Source organism: Phyllobates terribilis, unplaced genomic scaffold (assembly GCF_046119375.1).
Source record: "Phyllobates terribilis strain yellow unplaced genomic scaffold, ASM4611937v1 Scaffold_7__3_contigs__length_470593459, whole genome shotgun sequence".
NCBI lineage: Eukaryota > Metazoa > Chordata > Amphibia > Anura > Dendrobatidae > Phyllobates > Phyllobates terribilis.
This window is the reverse complement of record NW_027362767.1, coordinates 187,171,997-187,198,999: the sequence shown is the minus strand read 5'-3', so window position 1 is coordinate 187,198,999 and position 27,003 is coordinate 187,171,997. Positions and strand designations below refer to the sequence as shown.

The 27,003-nt window shown below is 47.7% G+C and overlaps 1 protein-coding gene across 2 annotated transcripts in view; it reads left to right on the top strand.

Annotated features, from left to right (window-relative positions):
* PHKA1 (phosphorylase kinase regulatory subunit alpha 1) overlaps positions 1-27,003 on the top strand; it is a 262,039-nt gene that overhangs the window by 99,690 nt on the left and 135,346 nt on the right. For both annotated transcript variants that reach the window (XM_073639602.1, XM_073639601.1), the window contains exons 21-22: positions 13,364-13,503; positions 13,599-13,755. In XM_073639602.1, coding sequence (XP_073495703.1) covers positions 13,364-13,503; positions 13,599-13,755 — 297 coding nt within the window. The remainder of the gene's footprint in view (positions 1-13,363; positions 13,504-13,598; positions 13,756-27,003) is intronic.

Sequence of the window (27,003 nt, the reverse complement as noted above, 5' to 3'; positions counted from 1 at the left end):
AGTGTTCAGGCGAGTATTAACATTCCGCAGGTGACCCAGGATGGCCTCCTGTTGGGACCTCTGACGGGACAGTTCAAGACAGAGGTCCGAGAGCGAGGGAACTTGGGTGCCACCGGGTTCCATGGCCCGAGCAAACTGTAACGGGTCCGGGAGGCGGAACCTCTGAGCTACTATACAAGGGGGCGGCCCTTGTAAGGGAGCGGGTGGCAGTCTCTGGGTGAACGGACAGGGAGTTACGGCAAGTGATCAGGGCAGTCTCTGGGTAAGGGGTAGGTACGACCTGTGATGGCAGAGCCTCCGGGTAGGCTAGCAGGCAGATGGTAGATGTGTGCTCCCAGGTGAGCAAGCGAGAGTCTCTGGAATAGCAGGTGGTCACGGCACGTGACGGCGGAACCTCCGGGCTGGCAGGCAGGTAGGTAACGGAGAAGCGCTCCCAGGTGAGCGGGCAAGAGTCTCTGGAATAGCTGGTGGTCACCGTACGTGACAACGGGACCTCCGGGCTGGCAAGCAGGCAGGTAACGGAGATGCGCTCCCAGGTGAGCGGGCAAGAGTCTCTGAGATAGCTGGTGGTCACAGCACGTGACAACGGAGCCTCCGGGCTGGCAAGCAGGCAGATAACGGAGAAGCGCTCCCAGGTGAGCGGGCAAGCTGGTCCATAGACAGACTGACCGGAGTAGTAAGGCAGACCGTCGGACCTCAGGCAAGCAGGCAGGTAGCTGATATGCGCTCCCAGGTGAGCGGGCAGGCTGGTCCTTTAGACAGACTGACAGGAGTAGTAAGGCAGACCGTCGGACCTCAGGCTGGCAGACAGGTAACAAGTATTCAGGCAGGAATCAGGCAGGTAACTAGCAGGAAACTGGCAGGTAACTGGCAACGGGACCTGAGGGCTGAAGCACAGGTGAGACACAGGTGCAAACAACATTACTCGGGCACCTCCATTTTGGAGGAGGTGCCTTATATATGATGAAGTCCTCCGGCCATTGGCCGGGGACTCCTTAGGACGGCGCGCGCGGCCCCTTTAAGAGGAGGGGAGCGCGCGCGCCCTAAGCACAGGGGCCGGGAAGGAGCGCGCGCAGAGAGCAGAGCGGGAGGAGGACGCCGGGAAGGAGCGCGCGCTGACAGCAGAGCGGGGAGAGGACGCCGGGCACGGAGCAGAGCGGTGAGGGGAGCAGCGTCCCTGCCTAGCAGAGGGCAGGGACGCCAGCGCTACACTGGCCCCCATATACTGCTCCATACAGAATACTGGCCCCCATATAATGCTTCATACAGGATACTGGCCCCACATAACGCTTCATACAGAATACTGGCCCCCAAATAACGCTCCATACAGAATACTGGCCCTCAAATAACGCTCCATACAGGATACTGGCCCTCAAATAACGCTCCATACAGAATACTGGCCCTCAAATAACGCTCCATACAGGATACTGGCCCCCATAAAATGCTCCATACAGGATACTGGCCCCCATATAACGCTCCCCCCCCCCCCCATTATAATGCCTCATGCAGGATGTCACCCCCCCCCCTTATAATGCCCCATGCAGGATGTCACCCCCCCTTATAATGCCCTGTGCAGGATGTCACCCCCCCCTATAATGCTCCATGCAGGATGTCACCCCCCATATAATGTCCCATGCAAGACGTCACACCCCCTCACCGCACCATATAATGCCCCATGCAGGATGTCGCACCCCCCTATAATGCCCCATGCAGGATGTCACCCCCCCCCTTATAATGCCCCATGCACGATGTCACCCCCCCCCATATAGTGCCCCATGCCATCATACATAAAAAAAAAATTAAAAAAAATAAAATACTCACCTCACTTCTCACCTGCTGCCGCTGCTCCGGACTCCTCAGCGTCGTCGGCGTCTTCCCGCTCTGTGCTGTGACGGCTCAGGAGAGAGTGCGGTGGAAAGACGTCACCACGCCCTCTGACCTGAGCCGTCACTGTACAGCAGCCACGGAAGAGACTGGAGCTGCTGCGGAGGCACAGGGAGAGGGAAGTATTGTTTCACCGGCTGCCGGGGTCCTGAGCAAGCGGGGGTGGGGGGGTGGGTGCTGACACCACTCTACTCCGCTCATGGGTCCCAAAGCGCGCTGCTGTGCCTGACGGAGAGTGGGCCCCCCTGCTTGCTCAGGGCCCCGGCACTTGCCCGGGTGTAACGGGTGCTGACACAAGCCCTGAGTGGGGGGCCAGATCCTGAAACTGCCATTGATAGTTCAATCACCCCACCTCCTTCCCAGAGAGGTGGGCACCTCGGCGGGCGGGAGTGCAGAGCTTGTGTGAGCGCGCTCAGAGCAGGGTACAGAGGCTTCACAGTGCATGCTCTCTGTGCTCAGATGGGAGCGGCGTGCTCAGATGGGAGCGGCGTGCTCAGATGGGAGCGGCGTGCTCAGATGGGAGCGGCGTGCTCAGATGGGAGCGGCGTGCTCAGATGGGAGCGGTGTGCCCCTATCTGCTAAACCCTGCACTTTTCAGGGGTCTAAGGCATGATTGTGGGGGCCTCAAGACCCGGACCCTCACTGATATGCTCACAATTTAAGTATCTGCTAAACATGAAAAATCAATAACAAAGTTTAAAATTCCTTATTTAGTTACCTATTAATCTCTCTAGAGGCCGGGCAGCTTTTTAATTTTTGTACATTTTTTCTTTCTAGCTTTGTGTTATTTGCAGGATAATTTGTTTTGAATGACTCCATAGAAACATGAGACTGAATTTCTATTCTCCACGTCCGTACGATTGCCATGATATCAAACTTCTATAGACTGTTTTTGTTAATTTTAGTGGAGAATAATAATTCACAAGTTTATGTAAAAACGTCTTTTTTGCCTCCATTTTCCGAGATCCGTGACATTTTTATTTCTCCGTTGATTGAGCTGTGTGGCAGTCATGCCTGTTTTATTGATTTCCACTTCGGGATTTTATCCGCTTTTTATTGCATTTGTTTAGGGAGGTGAACGAAAAACAGCAATTCTGACACTTAGATTTTTTTTTCTCGCTATGGTGTTTAATGAACGGGTTAATTAGTTGTATATTTGGATAGATCAGACTTTATCAGGCTTGAAAATACCAAAGATCTAAATTTTTTTCATGTTGGTGACCCATCTGTGTGTTGTGGGATGCTGATAGTATATTGTGAGCACCAGCGCAGGTTTCATTTATACTCCAGGAGTATAAAATAATACCTTGGTGATCCCCGCACATGCACGGTATAAGGTGCGATCCCCGCACATGCACAGTATATAAGGTGCGATCCCCGCACATGCACAGTATATGAGGTGCGATCCCCGCACATGCTCAGTATATAAGGTGCGATCCCCGCACATGCTCAGTATATAAGGTGCGATCCCCGCACATGCTCAGTATATAAGGTGCGATCCCCGCACATGCACGGTATAAGGTGCGATCCCCGCACATGCACAGTATATAAGGTGCGATCCCCGCACATGCACAGTATATGAGGTGCGATCCCCGCACATGCTCAGTATATAAGGTGCGATCCCCGCACATGCTCAGTATATAAGGTGCGATCCCCGCACATGCTCAGTATATAAGGTGCGATCCCCGCACGGTATAAGGTGCGATCCCCGCACATGCACAGTATATAAGGTGCGATCCCCGCACATGCTCAGTATATAAGGTGCGATCCCCGCACATGCACAGTATATAAGGTGCGATCCCCGCACATGCACAGTATATAAGGTGCGATCCCCGCACATGCACAGTATATAAGGTGCGATCCCCGCACATGCACAGTATATAAGGTGCGATCCCCGCACATGCACAGTATATAAGGTGCGATCCCCGCACATGCACAGTATATAAGGTGCGATCCCCGCACATGCACAGTATATAAGGTGCGATCCCCGCACATGCACAGTATATAAGGTGCGATCCCCGCACATGCACAGTATATAAGGTGCGATCCCCGCACATGCACAGTATATAAGGTGCGATGCCCGCACATGCACAGTATATAAGGTGCGATCCCCGCACATGCACACTATATAAGGTGCGATCCCCGCACATGCACAGAATATAAGGTGAGATCCCCACACATGCACAGTATATAAGGTGCGATCCCCGCACATGCACAGTATATAAGGTGCGATCCCCGCACATGCTCAGTATATAAGGTGCGATCCCCGCACATGCTCAGTATATAAGGTGCGATCCCCGCACATGCTCAGTATATAAGATGCGATCCCCGCACGGTATAAGGTGCGATCCCCGCACATGCTCAGTATATAAGGTGCGATCCCCGCACATGCTCAGTATATAAGGTGCGATCCCCGCACATGCACAGTATATAAGGTGCGATCCCCGCACATGCACAGTATATAAGGTGCGATCCCCGCACATGCACAGTATATAAGGTGCGATCCCCGCACATGCTCAGTATATAAGGTGCGATCCCCGCACATGCACAGTATATAAGGTGCGATCCCCGCACATGCACAGTATATAAGGTGCGATCCCCGCACATGCACAGTATATAAGGTGCGATCCCCGCACATGCACAGTATATAAGGTGCGATCCCCGCACATGCACAGTATATAAGGTGCGATCCCCGCACATGCACAGTATATAAGGTGCGATCCCCGCACATGCACAGTATATAAGGTGCGATCCCCGCACATGCACAGTATATAAGGTGCGATGCCCGCACATGCACAGTATATAAGGTGCGATCCCCGCACATGCACACTATATAAGGTGCGATCCCCGCACATGCACAGTATATAAGGTGAGATCCCCACACATGCACAGTATATAAGGTGCGATCCCCGCACATGCACAGTATATAAGGTGCGATCCCCGCACATGCTCAGTATATAAGGTGCGATCCCCGCACATGCTCAGTATATAAGGTGCGATCCCCGCACATGCTCAGTATATAAGATGCGATCCCCGCACGGTATAAGGTGCGATCCCCGCACATGCACAGTATATAAGGTGCGATCCCCGCACATGCTCAGTATATAAGGTGCGATCCCCGCACATGCACAGTATATAAGGTGCGATCCCCGCACATGCACAGTATATAAGGTGCGATCCCCGCACATGCACAGTATATAAGGTGCGATTCCCGCACATGCACAGTATATAAGGTGCGATTCCCGCACATGCACAGTATATAAGGTGCGATTCCCGCACATGCACAGTATATAAGGTGTGATTCCCGCACATGCACAGTATATAAGGTGCGATCCCCGCATATGTACAGTATATAAGGTGCGATCCCCGCACATGCACGGTATATAAGGTGCGATCCCCGCACATGCACAGTATATAAGGTGCGATCCCTGCACATGCACGGTATATAGGGTGCAATCCCCGCACATGCACAGTATATAAGGTGCGATCCCCGCACATGCACGGTATATAGGGTGCGATCCCCGCACATGCACGGTATATAGGGTGCAATCCCCGCACATGCACAGTATATAAGGTGCGATCCCCGCACATGCACAGTATATAAGGTGCGATCCCCGCACATGCTCAGTATATAAGGTGCGATCCCTGCACATGCTCAGTATATAAGGTGCGATCCCCGCACATGCTCAGTATATAAGGTGCGATCCCCGCACGGTATAAGGTGCGATCCCCGCACATGCACAGTATATAAGGTGCGATCCCCGCACATGCTCAGTATATAAGGTGCGATCCCCGCACATGCACAGTATATAAGGTGCGATCCCCGCACATGCACAGTATATAAGGTGCGATCCCCGCACATGCACAGTATATAAGGTGCGATCCCCGCACATGCACAGTATATAAGGTGCGATCCCCGCACATGCACAGTATATAAGGTGCGATCCCCGCACATGCACAGTATATAAGGTGCGATCCCCGCACATGCACAGTATATAAGGTGCGATCCCCGCACATGCACAGTATATAAGGTGCGATCCCCGCACATGCACAGTATATAAGGTGCGATCCCCGCACATGCACAGTATATAAGGTGCGATCCCCGCACATGCACAGTATATAAGGTGCGATCCCCGCACATGCACAGTATATAAGGTGAGATCCCCACACATGCACAGTATATAAGGTGCGATCCCCGCACATGCACAGTATATAAGGTGCGATCCCCGCACATGCACAGTATATAAGGTGCGATCCCCGCACATGCTCAGTATATAAGGTGCGATCCCCGCACATGCTCAGTATATAAGGTGCGATCCCCGCACATGCTCAGTATATAAGGTGCGATCCCCGCACGGTATAAGGTGCGATCCCCGCACATGCACAGTGTATAAGGTGCGATTCCCGCTCATGCACGGTATGAGATGCGATACCCGAACATGCACAGTATATATGGTGCGATCCCCGCATATGCACAGTATATAAGGTGCAATCCCCGCACATGCACAGTATATAAGGTGCGATCCCCGCACATGCACAGTATATAAGGTGCGATCCCCGCACATGCACAGTATATAAGGTGCGATCCCCGCACATGCACAGTATATAAGGTGCGATTCCCGCACATGCACAGTATATAAGGTGCGATCCCCGCACATGCACAGTATATAAGGTGCGATCCCCGCACATGCACAGTATATAAGGTGCGATCCCCGCACATGCACAGTATATAAGGTGCGATCCCCGCACATGCACAGTATATAAGGTGCGATTCCCGCACATGCACAGTATATAAGGTGCGATTCCCGCACATGCACAGTATATAAGGTGCGATCCCCGCACATGCACAGTATATAAGGTGCGATCCCCGCACATGCACAGTATATAAGGTGCGATCCCTGCACATGCACAGTATATAAGGTGCGATCCCCGCACATGCACGGTATATAAGGTGCGATCCCCGCACATGCACGGTATATAAGGTGCGATCCCCGCATATGTACAGTATATAAGGTGCGATCCCCGCACATGCACAGTATATAAGGTGCGACCCCCGCACATGCACAGTATATAAGGTGCGATCCCCGCACATGCACGGTATATAAGGTGTATAAGGTGCGATCCCCGCACATGCACGGTATATAAGGTGTATAAGGTGCGATCCCCGCACATGCACAGTATATATGGTGTATAAGGTGCGATCCCCGCACATGCACGGTGTATAAGGTGCGATCCCCGCACATGCACAGTATATAAGGTGCGATCCCCTCACTTGCGCAGTATATAAGGTGCGATCCCCGCACATGCACAGTATATAAGGTGCGATCCCCGCACATGCACGGTATATAGGGTGTAATCCCCGCACATGCACAGTATATAGGGTGCGATCCCCGCACATGCACGGTATATAGGGTGCAATCCCCGCACATGCACGGTATATAGGGTGCGATCCCCGCACATGCACGGTATATAGGGTGCGATCCCCGCACATGCACGGTATATAGGGTGCGATCCCCTCACTTGCGCAGTATATAAGGTGCGATCCCCGCGCATGCACACTATATAAGGTGCGATCCCTGCACATGCACAGTATATAAGGTGCGATCCCCAAACGGTATGAGGTGCGGTTCTCGCACATGCACAGTATATAAGGTGCGATTCCCGCACATGCACAGTATATATGGTGCGGTCCCCGCACGGTATAAGGTGCGATTCCTGCGCATGCACAGTATATAAGGTGCGATTCCCGCATATGTACAGTATATAAGGTGCGATCCCCGCACATGCACAGTATATAAGGTGCGATCCCCGCACATGCACAGTATATAAGGTGCGATCCCCGCACATGCACAGTATATAAGGTGCGATCCCCGCACATGCACACTATAGAAGGTGCGATCCCCGCACATGCACACTATAGAAGGTGCGATCCCCGCACATGCACAGTATATAAGGTGCGATCCCCGCACATGCACACTATATAAGGTGAGATCCCCGCACATGCACAGTATATAAGGTGCAATCCCCGCACATGCACAGTATATAAGGTGCGATCCCCGCACATGCACAGTATATAAGGTGCGATCCCCGCACATGCACACCATATAAGGTGCGATCCCCGCACATGCACACCATATAAGGTGCGATCCCCGCACATGCACAGTATATAAGGTGCGATTCCCGCACATGCACAGTATATAAGGTGCGATTCCCGCATATGTACAGTATATAAGGTGCGATTCCCGCACATGCACAGTATATAAGGTGCGATCCCCGCACATGCACAGTATATAAGGTGCGATCCCCGCACATGCACACTATATAAGGTGCGATCCCCGCACATGCACACTATATAAGGTGCGATCCCCGCACATGCACACTATATAAGGTGCGATCCCCGCACATGCACGGTATATAAGGTGTATAAGGTGCGATCCCCGCACATGCACGGTATATAAGGTGCGATCCCCGCACATGCACAGTATATATGGTGTATAAGGTGCGATCCCCGCACATGCACAGTATATAAGGTGCGATCCCCGCACATGCACAGTATATAAGGTGCGATCCCCGCACATGCATAGTATATAAGGTGAAATCCCCGCACATGCACAGTATATATGGTGTATAAGGTGCGATTCCCGCACATGCACAGTATATATGGTGTATAAGGTGCGATCCCCGCACATGCACAGTATATAAGGTGCGATCCCCGCACATGCACAGTATATAAGGTGCGATCCCCGCACATGCACAGTATATAAGGTGCGATCCCCGCACATGCACAGTATATAAGGTGCGATTCCCGCACATGCACAGTATATAAGGTGGGATTCCCGCATATGCACAGTATATAAGGTGCGATCCCCGCACATGCACAGTATATAAGGTGCGATCCCCGCACATGCACAGTATATAAGGTGCGATCCCTGCACATGCACAGTATATAAGGTGCGATCCCCGCACATGCACAGTATATAAGGTGCGATCCCCGCACATGCACACTATATAAGGTGCGATCCCCGCACATGCACACTATATAAGGTGCGATCCCCGCACATGCACACTATGTAAGGTGCGATCCCCGCACATGCACACTATATAAGGTGCGATCCCCGCACATGCACACTATATAAGGTGCGATCCCCGCACATGCACGGTATATAAGGTGTATAAGGTGCGATCCCCGCACATGCACGGTATATAAGGTGCGATCCCCGCACATGCACAGTATATATGGTGTATAAGGTGCGATCCCCGCACATGCACAGTATATAAGGTGCGATCCCCGCACATGCACAGTATATAAGGTGCGATCCCCGCACATGCATAGTATATAAGGTGAAATCCCCGCACATGCACAGTATATATGGTGTATAAGGTGCGATTCCCGCACATGCACAGTATATATGGTGTATAAGGTGCGATCCCCGCACATGCACAGTATATAAGGTGCGATCCCCGCACATGCACGGTATATAAGGTGCGATCCCCGCACATGCACAGTATATAAGGTGCGATCCCCGCACATGCACAGTATATAAGGTGCGATCCCCGCACATGCACAGTATATAAGGTGCGATCCCCGCACATGCACAGTATATAAGGTGCGATCCCCGCACATGCACAGTATATAAGGTGCGATCCCCGCACATGCACAGTATATAAGGTGCGATCCCCGCACATGCACAGTATATAAGGTGCGATCCCCGCACATGCACAGTATATAAGGTGCGATCCCCGCACATGCACAGTATATAAGGTGCGATCCCCGCACATGCACACTATATAAGGTGCGATCCCCGCACATGCACAGTATATAAGGTGCGATCCCCGCACATGCACACTATATAAGGTGCGATCCCTGCACATAGTTTGTAAAGCCGAATAAAGACTTGCGTCCATCAAGTTCGACCTGTTAGTTCTGTAATTGCTAAAGTTGATCCAGAGGAGGCAAAAACCCCAAATGATTTGGCCAATCTTCACCTGAGGAAAAATTCCCTCCCGACTCTGAAACCAGCAGTCAGAATAAATCCCTGTATCAACCTACTATTTTATTTTATTTTTAAGTATATGCTGAAATCTGCCTGGTATCTAGAAATGCATCCAGTCCCCGCTTGAACTGGTGTAGTGAATCCGACATTACCGTCTCCTCACTCAGTGAATTCCATATTCTCACTGCTCTTACCGTAAAGAACCCCTTCCTATGCTGGTGCTGAAACCTTTTCTCTTCCAGTCTTAGTGAGTGCCCTCTTGTTACCGTAATATCCCTCCTTTTGAACAAATCCCGGGCAAGATCTCTATACTGTCCCCTAACATATTTGTACACATTTATTATGTCCCCCCTCAACCTTCTCTTTTCCAGGCTGAATAGTCCTAGTTTTGCCAACCTCTCTGGGTATTGCAGTCCCTCCATTCCCCTTATTAATTTTGTTGCCCTCCTTTGTACCTTTTCAAGCTCATTTATATCCTTTCTATATATTGGGGCCCATAACTGAGCACAGTATTCCAAGTGTGGTCTGACCAGAGCTTTGTACAGTGGAAGAACAATGTTCTCATCCTTTGCAGCTATACCTCTTCTGATACATCCCATTACCCTGTTTGCCCTTACAGCAGCCGCCTGACTTTGGGCACTCCAATTTAGTTTGCTATCAATCAAGATGCCCAAGTCCTTCTCCATCTCTGAATTCCCCAATGATTTCCCATTCAGTGAGTACTGGTGACTTCCATTTTTCCTTCCCATATGTATGACCTTACATTTCTCCTCGTTAAACCTCATTTGCCATTTAATGCTCCACCTACCCAGCTTATCCAAATCCCTCTGTAGGTCTGCACTGTCCTCTTTTGTATTAATTGTTTTACATAACTTTGTGTCATCTGCAAATATTGATATTTTACTATTTATCCTGTTGACTATGTCGTTAATAAAGATATTAAATAACATTGGGCCTAGTACAGACCCCTGTGGTACCCCACTAGTGACGCTTACCCAATCTGAGTATATTCCATTTATAACCACCCTCTGCCTTCTATCCTTTAGCCAGTTTGCTACCCACTTGCAGACATTTTCCCCCAGCCCCATCATTCTCATTTTGTATACCAACCTATTATGTGGCACGCTATCGAACGCTTTTGAGAAGTCGAGATACACGACATCCACTGGTTCCCCCTGATCTACTCGAGAGCTAACCTCCTCGTAGAAGTCAATCAGGTTTGTTTGGCAGGAGCGATTCCTCATGAATCCATGTTGGTTCGGGATTAAAAGATTACTAGCATCAAGATGCTCCGTAATTGCCTCTTTAATGAAGCTTTCAAAAATTTTGCCCACAACGGACGTCAGACTCACCGGCCGATAGTTTCCGGCGTCACTTTTCGCTCCCTTTTTGAATATTGGCACTACATTCGCCTGTCGCCAATCAAGTGGCACAGACCCAGTCTCAACAGAGTCCTTAAATATAAGATATAACGGTCTGTCTATCACATTACTTAGTTCCCTTAGTACCCGTGGGTGTATGCCATCAGGTCCTGGTGATTTGTTTATTTTAATGTTACTGAGGCGTTTCTGTACCCCAGCTTGGGTTAGATTTGTCATACTTAGTGGAGGATTAAGTTTGTCACTTCTCATTTCGCCTGTTAGTTCTTTTTCCTTTGTGAAAGTTGACGAAAAAAATTTATTTAATAGATTAGCTTTATCCTCATCTTTCTCTATGATTTTGCCTTCCTCACTTTTTATCGGTCCAATATTATTCGATTTAATCCTTTTACTATTTATATACGTAAAGAACAGTTTGGGATTTGATCTACTTTCCCTAGCAATACGTCTCTCTGTTTCCTCCTTCGCTATTTTTATTTGTTTTTTACAGGTTCTCGTTTTTTCCTTGTAACACATTAGTGCCTCCTTGCTGTTTTCCTGTTTTAATCTCTTGAATGCCTCTTTTTTGCTATTTAACGCCCCTTTTACGTTCTTGTTCAACCATATTGGTTTCCTCTTATTTCGGGCCCTTTTATTCCCATACGGTATATACCTCTCGCACTGAGTATTCAGAATTCTTTTGAAGGTTTCCCATTTACTATTCGTATTTCCTTGATTAAGAACTTTGTCCCACATGCACAGTATATAAGGTGCGATCCCCGCACATGCACAGTATATAAGGTGCGATCCCCGCACATGCACAGTATATAAGGTGCGATCCCCGCACATGCACAGTATATAAGGTGCGATCCCCGCACATGCACAGTATATGAGGTGCGATCCCCGCACATGCACAGTATATAAGGTGCGATCCCCGCACATGCACACTATAGAAGGTGCGATCCCCGCACATGCACAGTATATAAGGTGCGATCCCCGCACATGCACAGTATATGAGGTGCGATCCCCGCACATGCACGGTATATAGGGTGCAATCCCCACACATGCACAGTATATAAGGTGCAATCCCCGCACATGCACAGTATTTAAGGTGCGATCTGCTCACTTGCGCAGTATATAAGGTGCGATCCCCGCACATGCACAGTATATGAGGTGCGATCCCCGCACATGCACGGTATATAAGGTGCGATCCCCGCACATGCACAGTATATGAGGTGCAATCCCCGCACATGCACGGTATATAGGGTGCAATCCCCACACATGCACAGTATATAAGGTGCGATCCCCGCACATGCACGGTATATAAGGTGCGATCCCCGCACATGCACAGTATATGAGGTGCGATCCCCGCACATGCACGGTATATAGGGTGCAATCCCCGCACATGCACAGTATATAAGGTGCGATCCCCGCACATGCACAGTATATAAGGTGCGATCCCCGCACATGCACAGTATATAAGGTGCGATCCCCGCACATGCACGGTATATAAGGTGCGATCCCCGCGCATGCACAGTATTTAAGGTGCGATCCGCTCACTTGCGCAGTATATAAGGTGCGATCCCCGCACATGCACAGTATATAAGGTGCGATCCCCGCACATGCACGGTATATAGGGTGCAATCCCCGCACATGCACAGTATATAAGGTGCGATCCGCTCACTTGCGCAGTATATAAGGTGCGATCCCCGCACATGCACAGTATATAAGGTGCTATCCCCTCACTTGCGCAGTATATAAGGTGCGATCCCCGCACATGCACAGTATATAAGGTGCGATCCCCGCACATGCACGGTATATAGGGTGCAATCTCCGCACATGCACAGTATATAAGGTGCGATCCGCTCACTTGCGCAGTATATAAGGTGCGATCCCCGCACATGCACAGTATATAAGGTGCTATCCCCTCACTTGCGCAGTATATAAGGTGCGATCCCCGCACATGCACAGTATATAAGGTGCGATCCCCTCCCTTGCGCTGTGTATAAGGTGCGATCCCCGCACACACACACGATATGTGTCAGGGGAGGCTCCTGTACTGATGATGGTCAGGTTCTGTTGCTGTGTATGTGTTGTACATGTTGTAAGCATTCTTTCCCTTTTCAGATTCCGACCAGCCATGTGGAGATGCGTCTTCCTGAGGATTCGTCGGGGCAGACAGACTTTGCTGCTTTGGTGGACATCTTCCGGGATACTGAAAGTGTCCATGAGCAAGCAAACATCCTGTACATCTTATATTCCATGAAGTGAGTTTATGCTTCACACTCGCATTTCATTGCATCATAGTTCACTTTGAAAGCTTCTGCACGTCCTCATCTGGTTTTACGTTTCATCTTTATAGGGGATTAGATTGGGACACGCAGATATATGGACAGCCTGGAGTGACTGTAAAAGACCTTCTGGTGGAACTGTATGGGAAAGTCGGAGCTGCCCGTCAGTGGGCATTGATACGTTGTATTTCAGGCATTTTGAAGAAGAAAGTCGAAGCACTGGATGAGGTATGTGGGGAAGAACCATAATGGTGAAATAGTCTGCACGGGGGGTCCTGTACTTCTCTGAATGAGTTGCTATCTGATAACACGCACTTGGACTTGACAAAAGATATCTCATTAGGTATTAAGTATTTTGATTGCTAATATCTGCACAACGGAGTGACGACATTAACAGAACAGGTTTTATTCCGCGCTGCAGCCGCTGTTACATTGTGTGTCCAGTTCAACATGAAAAATGTGGTGAAAGGTCCAGCATCCCATAACAGGATCAGGGGACACTGTCTATATTGGCTGTAAAAATGGATGCCCCCTAATTTAGGAAATAGTAAGTATAAGGATTTTAAACTAGAAGGGGTCTACATTGTGATCTGATAGGATGTCCACAAGGGAATGGTCTGAGATTGGCAGATACCGTCCATTTTCCATGGACACACATACAGCTGTAAGTAACTTCATTTCTCACAAGGGATGTTATCATTTCCCTGCAGCTTCCATCACTTTACTGAAATAGAATGTCAACATGGGGCAGCGCTGCAGTCACTTACTACCGCCTGTCACCGCCATCTCCTGGTGACGTCCGGAATCAATCGCGTAATTGAGGCTGACCGCACCTTTCATCACCACCACCAAGCAGCCTCTGTCACCACCACCTCTTTAATTGAAATAAGAAGTCATCAGGGGGCAGTGATAGAAGCAGGGTGAGTGACAGCAGCGCTGCCCACAGCTTCTATCACCACCACCTCTGTCATCAGGGGGCAGTGATAGAAGCAGGGTGAGTGACAGCAGCGCTGCCCACAACTTCTGTCACCACCACCTCTGTCATCAGGGGGCAATAATAGAAGCAGGGTGAGTGACAGCAGCGCTGCCCACAACTTCTGTCACCACCACCTCTGTCATCAGGGGGCAGTGATAGAAGCAGGGTGCGTGACAGCAGCGCTGCCCACAACTTCTGTCACCACCACCTCTGTCATCAGGGGGCGGTGATAGAAGCAGGGTGAGTGACAGCAGCGCTGCCCACAACTTCTATCACCACCACCTCTGTCATCAGGGGGCAGTGATAGAAGCAGGGTGAGTGACAGCAGCGCTGCCCACAACTTCTATCACCACCACCTCTGTCATCAGGGGGCAGTGATAGAAGCAGGGTGAGTGACAGCAGCGCTGCCCACAACTTCTGTCACCACCACCTCTGTCATCAGGGGGCAGTGATAGAAGCAGGGTGAGTGACAGCAGCGCTGCCCACAACTTCTGTCACCACCACCTCTGTCATCAGGGGGCGGTGATAGAAGCAGGGTGAGTGACAGCAGCGCTGCCCACAACTTCTATCACCACCACCTCTGTCATCAGGGGGCAGTGATAGAAGCAGGGTGAGTGACAGCAGCGCTGCCCACAACTTCTGTCACCACCACCTCTGTCATCAGGGGGCAGTGATAGAAGCAGGGTGAGTGACAGCAGCGCTGCCCACAACTTCTGTCACCACCACCTCTGTCATCAGGGGGCGGTGATAGAAGCAGGGTGAGTGACAGCAGCGCTGCCCACAACTTCTATCACCACCACCTCTGTCATCAGGGGGCGGTGATAGAAGCAGGGTGAGTGACAGCAGCGCTGCCCACAGCTTCTGTCACCGCCCTGAAGCTAATCATCTTGTGATTTCCATGATTGTTGCAGTTTTGATGTTGAGTGTACGTTGTTAGCATTTATTTTTACGCCAATAAGCCGGACATAGAGTACAAACAGACGTGTCTGCGGCCGTTTCACGTCATTCTTGTTGCTTTCTCGGGACCTGACTTTTAAGCTCCAGAAGAGCCTTTTCATATCAGGTCGTGCTCTTTCTATTTGCGTAAATTTGTACATGTCATTAGAATATAACATTTTAAACAATGAAAAAAAATAAAGTGACACAATATTGAAAATGCAGCAAAAAATAACATTCTTTTTGTTCAAGCCCCGGGGTCCTAGCGCCTCCGTTTTTAGGATTAATCTAGCGTGCCATTCCCTGATGCAGCAGAACATGACCATTGCAGGTCCAGCTCTGGACCTAGCAGTGACTACTATACTGACGTGTTGGCTAACAGACACAAGCACAGCAGACGGGTATTGATTGTACACCTCCTATCTGATCACTACCTCCACACAATCACATTGGCAAATACAAGTGTGCAGACTGACTCATTCCATTCCTTTTCTGACAGATCCCGTACACTCTGTGTTCGTGTGTACACCTCGTCCTAATTTTTTACTTAAGATAAAGGCATTGTACTGTATAATTTTATTAGTGAGTGTCACACAATTGATTTTTATTTTCTGTATGAAGTTATACATGTATGTCACATATCAGGAAGAGGTAAAAGTTATGTTCTCTGAGCTTGTCCCCCCCAAAATCCCCATCTCACACTGAAATCCAGGTTAATTGCATTAAAAAGAAAAGTTGGCAACTCTGACTCAAATGTTTGTGTAAACTGTGAGAAGATACATCTCTGAAGTCTCAGGCATTTGCTCACCGGTAAAGCTGCTGCCTTCCATGCTAGAGGTTGTGAGTTTGAATCCTGGTAGAGACCACTCTTAAAGTAAAATTTGGGGTAGACATGGAGGGTGAAGAAGTAGGTCAAAAGGAGCAGGCAAGTAGTTGGGTTAATGTAATAAAGAGAAGTGGAAAATGGCCTATAACTGGAGTGGGGAATCTTTTTTTTCTGCCGAGGGCCTTTTGGATATTTATACCATCGTTCAGGGGCCGTACAAATCACGTGCTAACTCCGACCACAAACTACGTCCTGATGCTGGTACTGGTGTCAGGACGTGATCTCTCATTACATGCGTTTTCAGTAGTGGGCACAGAACAAGAAGAAATTAATGAGCCGGTGGCCGGAAAAATACAGCAGTCAGCCCAAACACTGTGGTCCCTGGGAATCTGCCCGGGAGCCAGATAAAAGGTCATCGAGGGCCATAGACTACCCATGGACCTGAGGTTCCCCACCATTGACCTAAGAGCAGGAAGGCTGCTTTGGTTTCTGTACATCCAAGCAAATTTGCCAAATTAGGGGATGATGCAAGTGTGTCGGTCTTCAGAAATGACAACCATAGTGGATACGGCTTTCCCTAAGAGAAAAATGGCGTATAGAATAATTTGTCACCAAAACTGTCTCATCCGAACAGTTTGGCATGTGGTGAAGGGTTGGTGATGATGAAGCTGTCAGTCATGTGGGAACCCATGACAGAAGATTGATAAATTACACCAGAATGGAAGTGGGGGAGATAAATCTCAGGGGACAGAGTAGTTAAGCTAAGGACGAGGGGGGAAGAAAAGGCAAAAAATAAAGGGGGTAGGATAGAGAGGGGTGGACCTAAATTGTATGATCACAAATGCCTTGAGTTTAGCCAGCAAAATTGGATTACTTAAAGGCTTCATACTAGAACAAGGGCGAGCGACCTTCAGCCGGCAGCCGTAAATGGTCTACAATGTCCTTTCCTCCAGCACCTGGTCAGATTCCTGGAGACCTTAGTGCTTTTGCTGGCTGCCCCATTTTGCCGGCCATTTAATTCCTCCATACACTGTGAACATGCGCACGCAGCGTGATGCATGCAATAAAGGATTACATCCCGACACTCACCCGTGCCAGAACATTGTTTGTGAGCAGAGTTGGCATGCTCTGTGCTCTCATCCCTCTGATAAAGACTGTAGTCGCAGTGTCTCCTATGTGTTGTGTAAATGCAGCAGTCTTTGTCTCCTTTGTGATGTATACAGCAATCTGTGTCTCCTATGTGATGTATGTACAGCATTGTATTATATAATAAAATAATAGTGTATACACATATTCATAGTCATACAGTGAGGGAAATAAGTATTTGATCCCTTGCTGTCTTTGTTAGTTTGCCCACTGACAAAGACATGAACAGTCTATAATTTTAAGGGTAGGTTAATTTTAACATTGAGACATAGAATATCCCAAAAAAAAAAAAAAAAAATCATTGTATAAATTTATTTGCATTTTGCAGTGAGAAATGTGTATTTGATCCCCTACAAACCATTATGAGTTCTGGCTCCTACAGACCAGTTAGACGCTCCTAATCAACTTGTTTTGATTGATTTTTGTGTTTTTATTGGCTGTAAGCCATAATCATAACATTAACAGAAATAAACACGTGAAATAGATCCCTCTGTGTGTAATGACTCTATATAATAGATCCCTCTGTGTGTAATGACTCTATATAATAGATCCCTCTGTGTAATGACTCTATATAATAGATCCCTCTGCGTGTAATGACTCTATATAATAGATCCCTCTGTGTGTAATGACTCTATATAATAGATCCCTCTGTGTGTAATGACTCTATATAATAGATCCCTCTGCGTGTAATGACTCTATATAATAGATCCCTCTGCGTGTAATGACTCTATATAATAGATCCCTCTGCGTGTAATGACTCTATATAATAGATCCCTCTGCGTGTAATGACTATATAATAGATCCCTCTGCGTGTAATGACTTTATATAATAGACCCCTCTGCGTGTAATGACTCTATATAATAGATCCCTCTGCGTGTAATGACTCTATAATAGACCCCTCTGTGTGTAATGACTCTATATAATAGACCCCTCTGTGTGTAATGACTATATAATAGATCCCTCTGGGTGTAATGACTCTATATAATAGATCCCTCTGGGTGTAATGACTCTATATAATAGATCCCTCCGTGTAATGACTCTATATAATAGATCCCTCTGTGTGTAATGACTCTATATAATAGATCCCTTGATGATATTCTAATTTAGTGAGATGCACGTGTGTGTGTGTATATGTATGTAATATATATATATATATATATATATATATATATATATATATATATTAGTTTTTTGTTTTTTTTTGTATTTTAGTTACATTTCTATTATAAATTTCTCCATTTGGGCCACAGACTTAACAACATTTATTATTTAATTGCTGTATATATATTTCCCATATATGATTAATATGGCAAAAATAAATGTGACCAAAAAACCACCTTAATTATTTTCTACATTTCATCTCATTTTTTGTGTTGTTCATTTTTGTGTTATTTATTCAATAAAGATTTTCTATTTTTTGTACTTGATTTTTGAGGAGTTCTTTCCTTGTCTGTTTTTCTGTTATTTTGAACTCTAATAATTGTGATTACCCCTTTTCTATAGGTTATTATGTGATGTATACACAGCAGTCTTGATGTCTCCTATGCAATGTATATACTGCAGTCTTGGTGTCTCCTGTGTGATGTATATACAGCAGTGTCGGTGTCTCCTATGTGATGTATATACGTCAGTGTCGGTGTCTCCTATGTGATGTATATACAGCAGTGTCGGTGTCTCCTATGTGATGTATATACGTCAGTGTCGGTGTCTCCTATGTGATGTATATACAGCAGTGTCGGTGTCTCCTATGTGATGTATATACAGCAGTGTCGGTGTCTCCTATGTGATGTATATACGTCAGTGTCGGTGTCTCCTATGTGATGTATATACAGCAGTGTCGGTGTCTCCTATGTGATGTATATACGTCAGTGTCGGTGTCTCCTATGTGATGTATATACAGCAGTGTCGGTGTCTCCTATGTGATGTATATACGTCAGTGTCGGTGTCTCCTATGTGATGTATATACAGCAGTGTCGGTGTCTCCTATGTGATGTATATACAGCAGTGTCGGTGTCTCCTATGTGATGTATATACGTCAGTGTCGGTGTCTCCTATGTGATGTATATACAGCAGTGTCGGTGTCTCCTATGTGATGTATATACAGCAGTGTCGGTGTCTCCTATGTGATGTATATACGTCAGTGTCGGTGTCTCCTATGTGATGTATATACAGCAGTGTCGGTGTCTCCTATGTGATGTATATACAGCAGTGTCGGTGTCTCCTATGTGATGTATATACAGCAGTGTTGGTGTCTCCTATGTGATGTGTATATACAGCATTGTCGGTATCTCCTATGTGATGTGTATAAACAGCAGTGTCGGTATCTTCTATGTGATGTGTATATACAGCAGTGTCGGTGTCTCCTATGTGATGTGTATATTCAGCAGTGTCGGTGTCTCCTATGTGATGTGTATATTCAGCAGTGTCGGTGTCTCTTATGTGATGTGTATATTCAGCAGTGTCGGTGTCTCTTATGTGATGTGTATATTCAGCAGTGTCGGTGTCTCCTATGTGATGTGTATATTCAGCAGTGTCGGTGTCTCCTATGTGATGTGTATATTCAGCAGTGTCGGTGTCTCCTATGTGATGTGTATATTCAGCAGTGTCGGTGTCTCCTATGTGATGTGTATACAGCAGTGTCGGTGTCTCCTATGTGATGTGTATACAGCAGTGTCGGGGTCTCCTATGTGATGTGTATATACAGCAGTGTCGGGGTCTCCTATGTGATGTGTATATACAGCAGTGTCGGGGTCTCCTATGTGATGTGTATATACAGCAGTGTCGGGGTCTCCTATGTGATGTGTATATACAGCAGTGTCGGGGTCTCCTATGTGATGTGTATATACAGCAGTGTCGGGGTCTCCTATGTGATGTGTATATACAGCAGTGTCGGTATCTCCTATGTGATGTGTATATTCAGCAGTGTCGGTGTCTCCTATGTGATGTGTATATTCAGCAGTGTCGGTGTCTCCTATGTGATGTGTATATTCAGCAGTGTCGGTGTCTCCTATGTGATGTGTATATTCAGCAGTGTCGGTGTCTCCTATGTGATGTGTATATTCAGCAGTGTCGGTGTCTCCTATGTGATGTGTATATTCAGCAGTGTCGGTGTCTCCTATGTGATGTGTATATTCAGCAGTGTCGGTGTCTCCTATGTGATGTGTATATTCAGCAGTGTCGGTGTCTCCTATGTGATGTGTATAGACAGCAGTGTCGGTGTCTCCTATGTGATGTGCGTACTGCTGATCTCCCACTGCTTGTGGTCTATAAATGTTATACAGTGCCTACAAGTAGTATTCAACCCCCTGCAGATTTAGCTGGTTTGATAAGATGCAAATAAGTTAGAGCCTTCAAACTGCAAACGAGAGTAGGTTTTATGAACAGAAGCATAAATCTTACAAACCAAAAAGTTATGTTGCTCAGTTGAATTTTATTACCGTATATTCCGGCGTATAAGACGACTTTTGAAGACTGAAAAATCTTCTGTCTAGTCTGGGGTCGTCTTATACGCCGGTAATGCTTTTGAACTTTCAGAAATTGACATGCGGGGATACTCTGGGGGTGTTAATAAACTGCCGTGGCCGTATCCCTGCCATGTCGGAGTTAATATAAGGTGGAGGGAGTTAAAATACGGCGGCGGTACGTCCAGACAGTCAGCGCTTCTGTGCTGAAACTGACACATCGCTGCGTATTCCCAGCTCCGGACACAGCGCAGGACTTCTGTGCCGACAGCTTTCACTTGTCACAGAAGCGCTGCGCTGTGTCCGGAGCTGGGAAGTTCGCATCGCTTCTGTGACAATATATGAAAAGCCGGCAATTCAGCAGCGGCATAAGCCGGCACCCGACAATTTAGAATAGAAAGAATAGAGCATCACACATAGATTAGATAGATAGAAACATGTCAGTCACATATATATGAAGTACAGTGACAGTGTTGCTTACTGTACTTGTCATTTAGTGTAAAGGATTTATTAAAACAAATAATAGTGTTTTCATGCACCGTCTCTTTAAAAAAGCCGGCCGGCAATTCAGCAGCGGTACCCGACAATTTATAACAGACAGAATAGAGCTTCACACATAGATTAGATAGATAGAAACATGTCAGTCACATATATATGAAGTACAGTGATAGTGTTGGTTACTGTACTTGTCATCTAGTGTTAAAATAAAGGATTTATTTAAAAAAAAATTGGCGTGGGGTTCCCCTTAATTTTAGTCTCTAGCGGAGGTTAAGCAGACGGCTGGGGCAGATGTTTGAAGCCTGGGAAGGGGGTAATACCCACGGAGCTTCCCAGGCTACTAATATCAGCCCCCAGCTGAATACCTAGCCTTTACTAGCTATTAAAATGGGGGACCCCCCAAAAAAAATGACGTGGGGTCCCCCCTAATTTAATAGCTAGCAAAGGCTAGGCAGACAGCTGGGGGCTGATATTAATAGCCCAGGAAGGGTGCCATGAATATTGGCCCCCTCCCAGGCTAGAAACACCAGCCGTCAGCCGCCCCAGAAATGGCGCATCCATAGGATGCGCCAATTCTGGCACTTAGCCTCGCTCTTCCACGCTGCCCTGGTGCGGTGGCAGGGGGTAATAGGGTTGGGGTTGATGTCAGCTTATAATGCCAGCTGACATCAAGCCCAGGTTAGTAATGGAGAGGCGTCTATAAGACACCCCCATTACTAACCCCATAGTCAAAGTTAAAAAAAACACAAACACCCAGAATAAAGTCCTTTAATTGAAATAAAGACACAATTCTTTATTGTTCTAAATTAAACCATACTTACCATCACGCCCATTCCAGCTGAAGCCAACGATCTCCTGCAATAAAAGAAAAATAATAAACCAACCTCATCCTTACCTTTCCATGGTTCCCACGACAGCTTCAGCTCTGCTACATCGAGATGACAGGCTGGACCGCAGCAGAACGCTGCCATCCAGCCTGTCATCCCGCAGACACTGAGAAACGCAGGCATGCTCGCGCTCTGCAGTGTCTGGCTGTGACGGCATCCAGATGAGCCGACAATGAACTCAGCTCACCTCCTGGACGTCCGTCACTGACAGCGTGGGAAACTTCTACTGCGCATGCGGGGAGCAGGAGAATTTTCCCACGCTGTCAGTGACGTGCATGAGGTGCGCCGAGTTCATTGGACATGATCTCGGCTCATCTGGATGCCGTCACAGTCAGACACTGAGGAGCACAAGCAAGCCTGCGCTTCTCAGTGTCTGCGGGATGACAGGCTGGATGGCAGCGTTCTGCTGCGGTGCAGCCTGTCATGTGAATGTAGCAGAGCTGGACCGGTCCTGGGAACCATGGAAAGGTAAGGATGAGGTTGCTTTATTATTTTTCTTTTATTGCAGGAGATCGTTGGCTTCAGCTGGAATGGGCGTGATGGTAAGTATGGTTTAATTTAGAACATTAAAAAATTGTGTCTTTATTTCAATTAAAGGACTTTTTTCTGGGTGTTTGTGTTTTTTTTAATTACTTTACTAGAAATTCATGGTGGTCATGTCTAATATTGGCGTGACCCCATGAATTTCGGGCTTAGGGCCAGCTGATAATGCCAAGCTGGCCTTAACCCCTTTATTACCCAGTGAGCCACCGCACCAGGGCCCTGGATGAGTTGGGTACAGCGCCAGAAGATGGCGCTTCTATGAACGCGCCATTTTCCGGGGTGGCTGCGGACTGCAATTTGCAGCGGGGGGGGCCCAGAAAGCTTGGGCCTCCCTGCGCTGCAGATTCCAGCCCCCAGCTGCCTAGTTGTACCTGGCTGGACACAAAAATAGGGCGAAGCCCCACGTCTTTTTTTTTTTAAATTATTTCATGAAATAATTAAAAAAAAAAGGGCTTCCCTATATTGTTGTGTCCGGCCAGGTACAAATAGGCAGCTGGTGGTTGGGGGCAGCCCGTTCCTGCCTGCTGTACCTGGCTGGACACAAAAATATGGCGAAGCCCACGTCAACATTTTTGGGAAAAATTAATTACAAAATTAATAATAATTTAGGGACTGCATCTTTATTAACCCCTCAATTGTCATTTAGTGTTAAAATAAAGGATTTTTTAAAAAGAAAATTGGCGTAGGATCCACCATCATTATAGTCTCTAGCGGAGGTTAAGCAGACGGCTGGGGCAGATGTTTGAAGTCTGGGAAGGGGGTAATACCCACGGAGCTTCCCAGGCTACTAATATCAGCCCCCAGCTGAATACCTAGCCTTTACTAGCTATTAGAATGGGGGACCCCCCCAAAAAATGACGTGGGGTCCCCCCTATTTTAATATGTTTATGAGTGACAGTTTTCCTGCTATATACCTGCATGTCATAAGAATTTAAATTAAAAAAGGACCATGTTAAATTCAAATCTGTTTTTTTTTAATTTTTACCGGTGTTTGGTATGCGTTGGAAAAGGGGTAGTCTTATACGGTGAATATATCCTAAACTCTATATTTTAACAGGAAAGTAGGGGGGTCGTCTTATACACCAGGTCGTCTTATACGCCGGAATATACGGTAAATTTTAAACATAAAAGTGTGGGTCAATTATTATCCAACCCCTATGTTTAATATTTTGTGGAATAACCCTTGTTTGCAATTACAGCTAATAATCGTCTTTTATAAGACCTGATCAGGCCGGCACAGGTCTGTGGAGTTATCTTGGCCCACTCCTCCATGCAGATCTTCTCCAAGTTATCTAGTTTCTTTGGGTGTCTCATGTGGACTTTATTCTTGAGCTCCTTCCACAAGTTTTCAATTGGGTTAAGGTCAGGAGACTGACTAGGCCACTCCAACACCTTGACTTTTTCCCTCTTGAACCAGGCCTTGGTTTTCTTGGCTGTGTGCTTTGGGTCGTTGTCTTGTTGGAAGATGAAATTACGACCCATCTTAAGATCCTTGATGGAGGAGCGGAGGTTCTTGGCCAAAATCTCCAGGTAGGCCGTGCTATCCATCTTCCCATGGATGCGGACCAGATGGCCAGGCCCCTTGGCAGAGAAACAGCCCCACAGCATGATGCTGCCACCACCATGCTTGACTGTAGGGATGGTATTCTTGGGGTCGTATGCAGTGCCATCCCGTCTCCAAACGTCACGTGTGTGGTTGGCACCAAAGATCTCGATCTTGGTCTCATCAGACCATGGAACCTTAAACCAGTCTGTCTCGGAGTCCTCCAAGTGATCATGAGCAAACTGTAGACGAGCCTTGACATGACGCTTTGAAAGTAAAGGTACCTTACGGGCTCGTCTGGAACGGAGACCATTGCGGTGGAGTACGTTACTTATGGTATTGACTGAAACCAATGTCCCCACTGCCATGAGATCTTCTCGGAGCTCCTTCCTTGTTGTCCTTGGATTAGCCTTGACTCTTCGGACAAGCCTGGCCTCGGCACGGGAGGACACTTTCAAAGGCTGTCCAGGCCGTGGAAGGCTAACAGTAGTGCCATAAGCCTTCCACTTACGGATGATGCTCCCAACAGTGGAGACAGGTAGGCCCAACTCCTTGGAAAGGGTTTTGTACCCCTTGCCAGCCTTGTGACCCTCCATGATCTTGTCTCTGATGGCCTTGGAATGCTCCTTTGTCTTTCCCATGTTGACCATGTCTGAGTGCTGTTCACAAGTTTGGGGAGGGTCTTAAATAGTCAGAAAAGGCTGGCAAAAGAGATCTTTAATCCACACATGTGAAGCTCATTATTCTTGGTGCCTGAACTACTTCCTAATACTTTAGGGGGACCAAACAGAATTCTTGTGGTTTGAGGGGTTGAATAATAAATGACACTCTGAATTAACTTTTAACGTTTTAAAAAAAAAAATAATAAAAATTTGCTGCAGTGCATTTCCCACTTCCAGGCTGATCTACAGTACAAATGTCACAATGCCAAGTTAATTCCGCATGTGTCAACCAGCTAAATCTGCAGGGGGTTGAATACTACTTGTAGGCACTGTATGAGCAGTGATGAATTTCCCCCTGTGAGGAGACCTGCAGTATAATATATGACGCGCCCCCTAGGACCTTGGGGTACTCGCCACCAGGTCGGTTGGTTCCTTGGGATAGTCACTTGGGCGTGACCTGGTCCCGGGGCCCTGGGCGGTCAATAAAAAGGACAGTTTATTTAGGGGAAAAGTTTTGTGACGCCACCAGTGGTATGCGGCTATAGGTGGCCCGCCGCTGCTGAAAGAGGCCGCTGGGGCCGTTGGTGACACAGCTGGGATTGATTTGCTCCCCACTGGTAGAGTGGGGCCCCAGGGCTACCGGTGCGATTTATGTAGGGGATTGTGGATGTTGGGGTGCAGATAATAACCAGATGATACAGGAATGGCGGTTTACTCTACCTTTACTTGATGTTTGACGGTGCAGACTGGGGCACTGGTAACAGAAGGTAATGGAGATCCGGGCGGCCTAGAAGCAATTTAGGATCCACCTCGCTAGCTGGGGTTGTAGGCCTTCCTTCTGTGCTGTCCTCTTTGGCCCTGCTGCCTAAAGCTATGCTGCAGCCCTCTTTCCTAAGTGATCGTGAAATCCTCGCCCGTATGGCAGGCAGCTCGAGCCCTTTTCAGGTGTCGCTCCTTGGTGGCAGCGCCGGGGCCTAGTATGCTGCTGAGCCGCGGGGCGTTTGGGGGGGTCAGGAGGCCTGCAGTCTCCTGCCCTCCGGATTTCGCTGCCGGGACTTCAGTACCTGAACAACCACGGACTCCGGTGTCCTGTTTCTGGCGTTTTATCTGGGGCGAGCTTGGTCACAGCTCCCCTCCCCCTTGAATATAAACTAATATTGATTTTTTTTTTATCCTAAATGTCTATTGTCATATGCTCCTCACTTTTCTGATATACTTTAACTAAAAAGTCCCTACCTTTCCCTCGCTGATCTGACTGATGTGATTTTGTTCACTTCCGTTTTGATGACATTTTGTTTGAGAATCTGCAGTCCATGCCGGATACTCAGTATATGGGGTCAGTCAGCTGTCAATCCCACCATATACTCAGCACAAGCCCCCTCATCACTGCTGCTGCACATAGTAAAGAGCATTGCACAATACGCTCCCTCGCCAGCACTAACAAGACGTGACGTGTCGGCAGAAAATGCACCGTTAGGCTTTGTGCACACGACGCGTTTTTGATGCGGTTTTTCCGCTCTTCAGCTGATGAACCAAAGTTAGCTCCTGCAGCATGTATACTGGTAGGAGTGATTACTGATGTCACTGCTGTAGAAGTGACCCAGATCGCCGTGGGACAGTCGTTGGCGGTACGTGGACCATGTCGTCACGACTGACAGGTGAGGGATTTGGTAGTTTATTTTACTTTTTTTTTTCAGAAGATCGAAGGCTTCAGAGACTGGGTGTAGTAAAAAATTTGTAGAACCGACCGTGTGTTTTTTATTTCATTAAAATACTTTATTCTGGCCGTGTAACATAGTAACATAGTTTTTAAGGTTGAAGGAAGACTAAGTCCATCTAGTTCAGCCCATAGCCTAACATGTTGATCCAGAGGAAGGCAAAAAAGAACATGTGGCAAACACTAAGCTCCACATTGGGGAAAAAAATTCCTTCCCGACTCCATACGACAATCAGACGAGTTCCCTGGATCAACGCCCTATCAAGGAATCTAGTATTTAT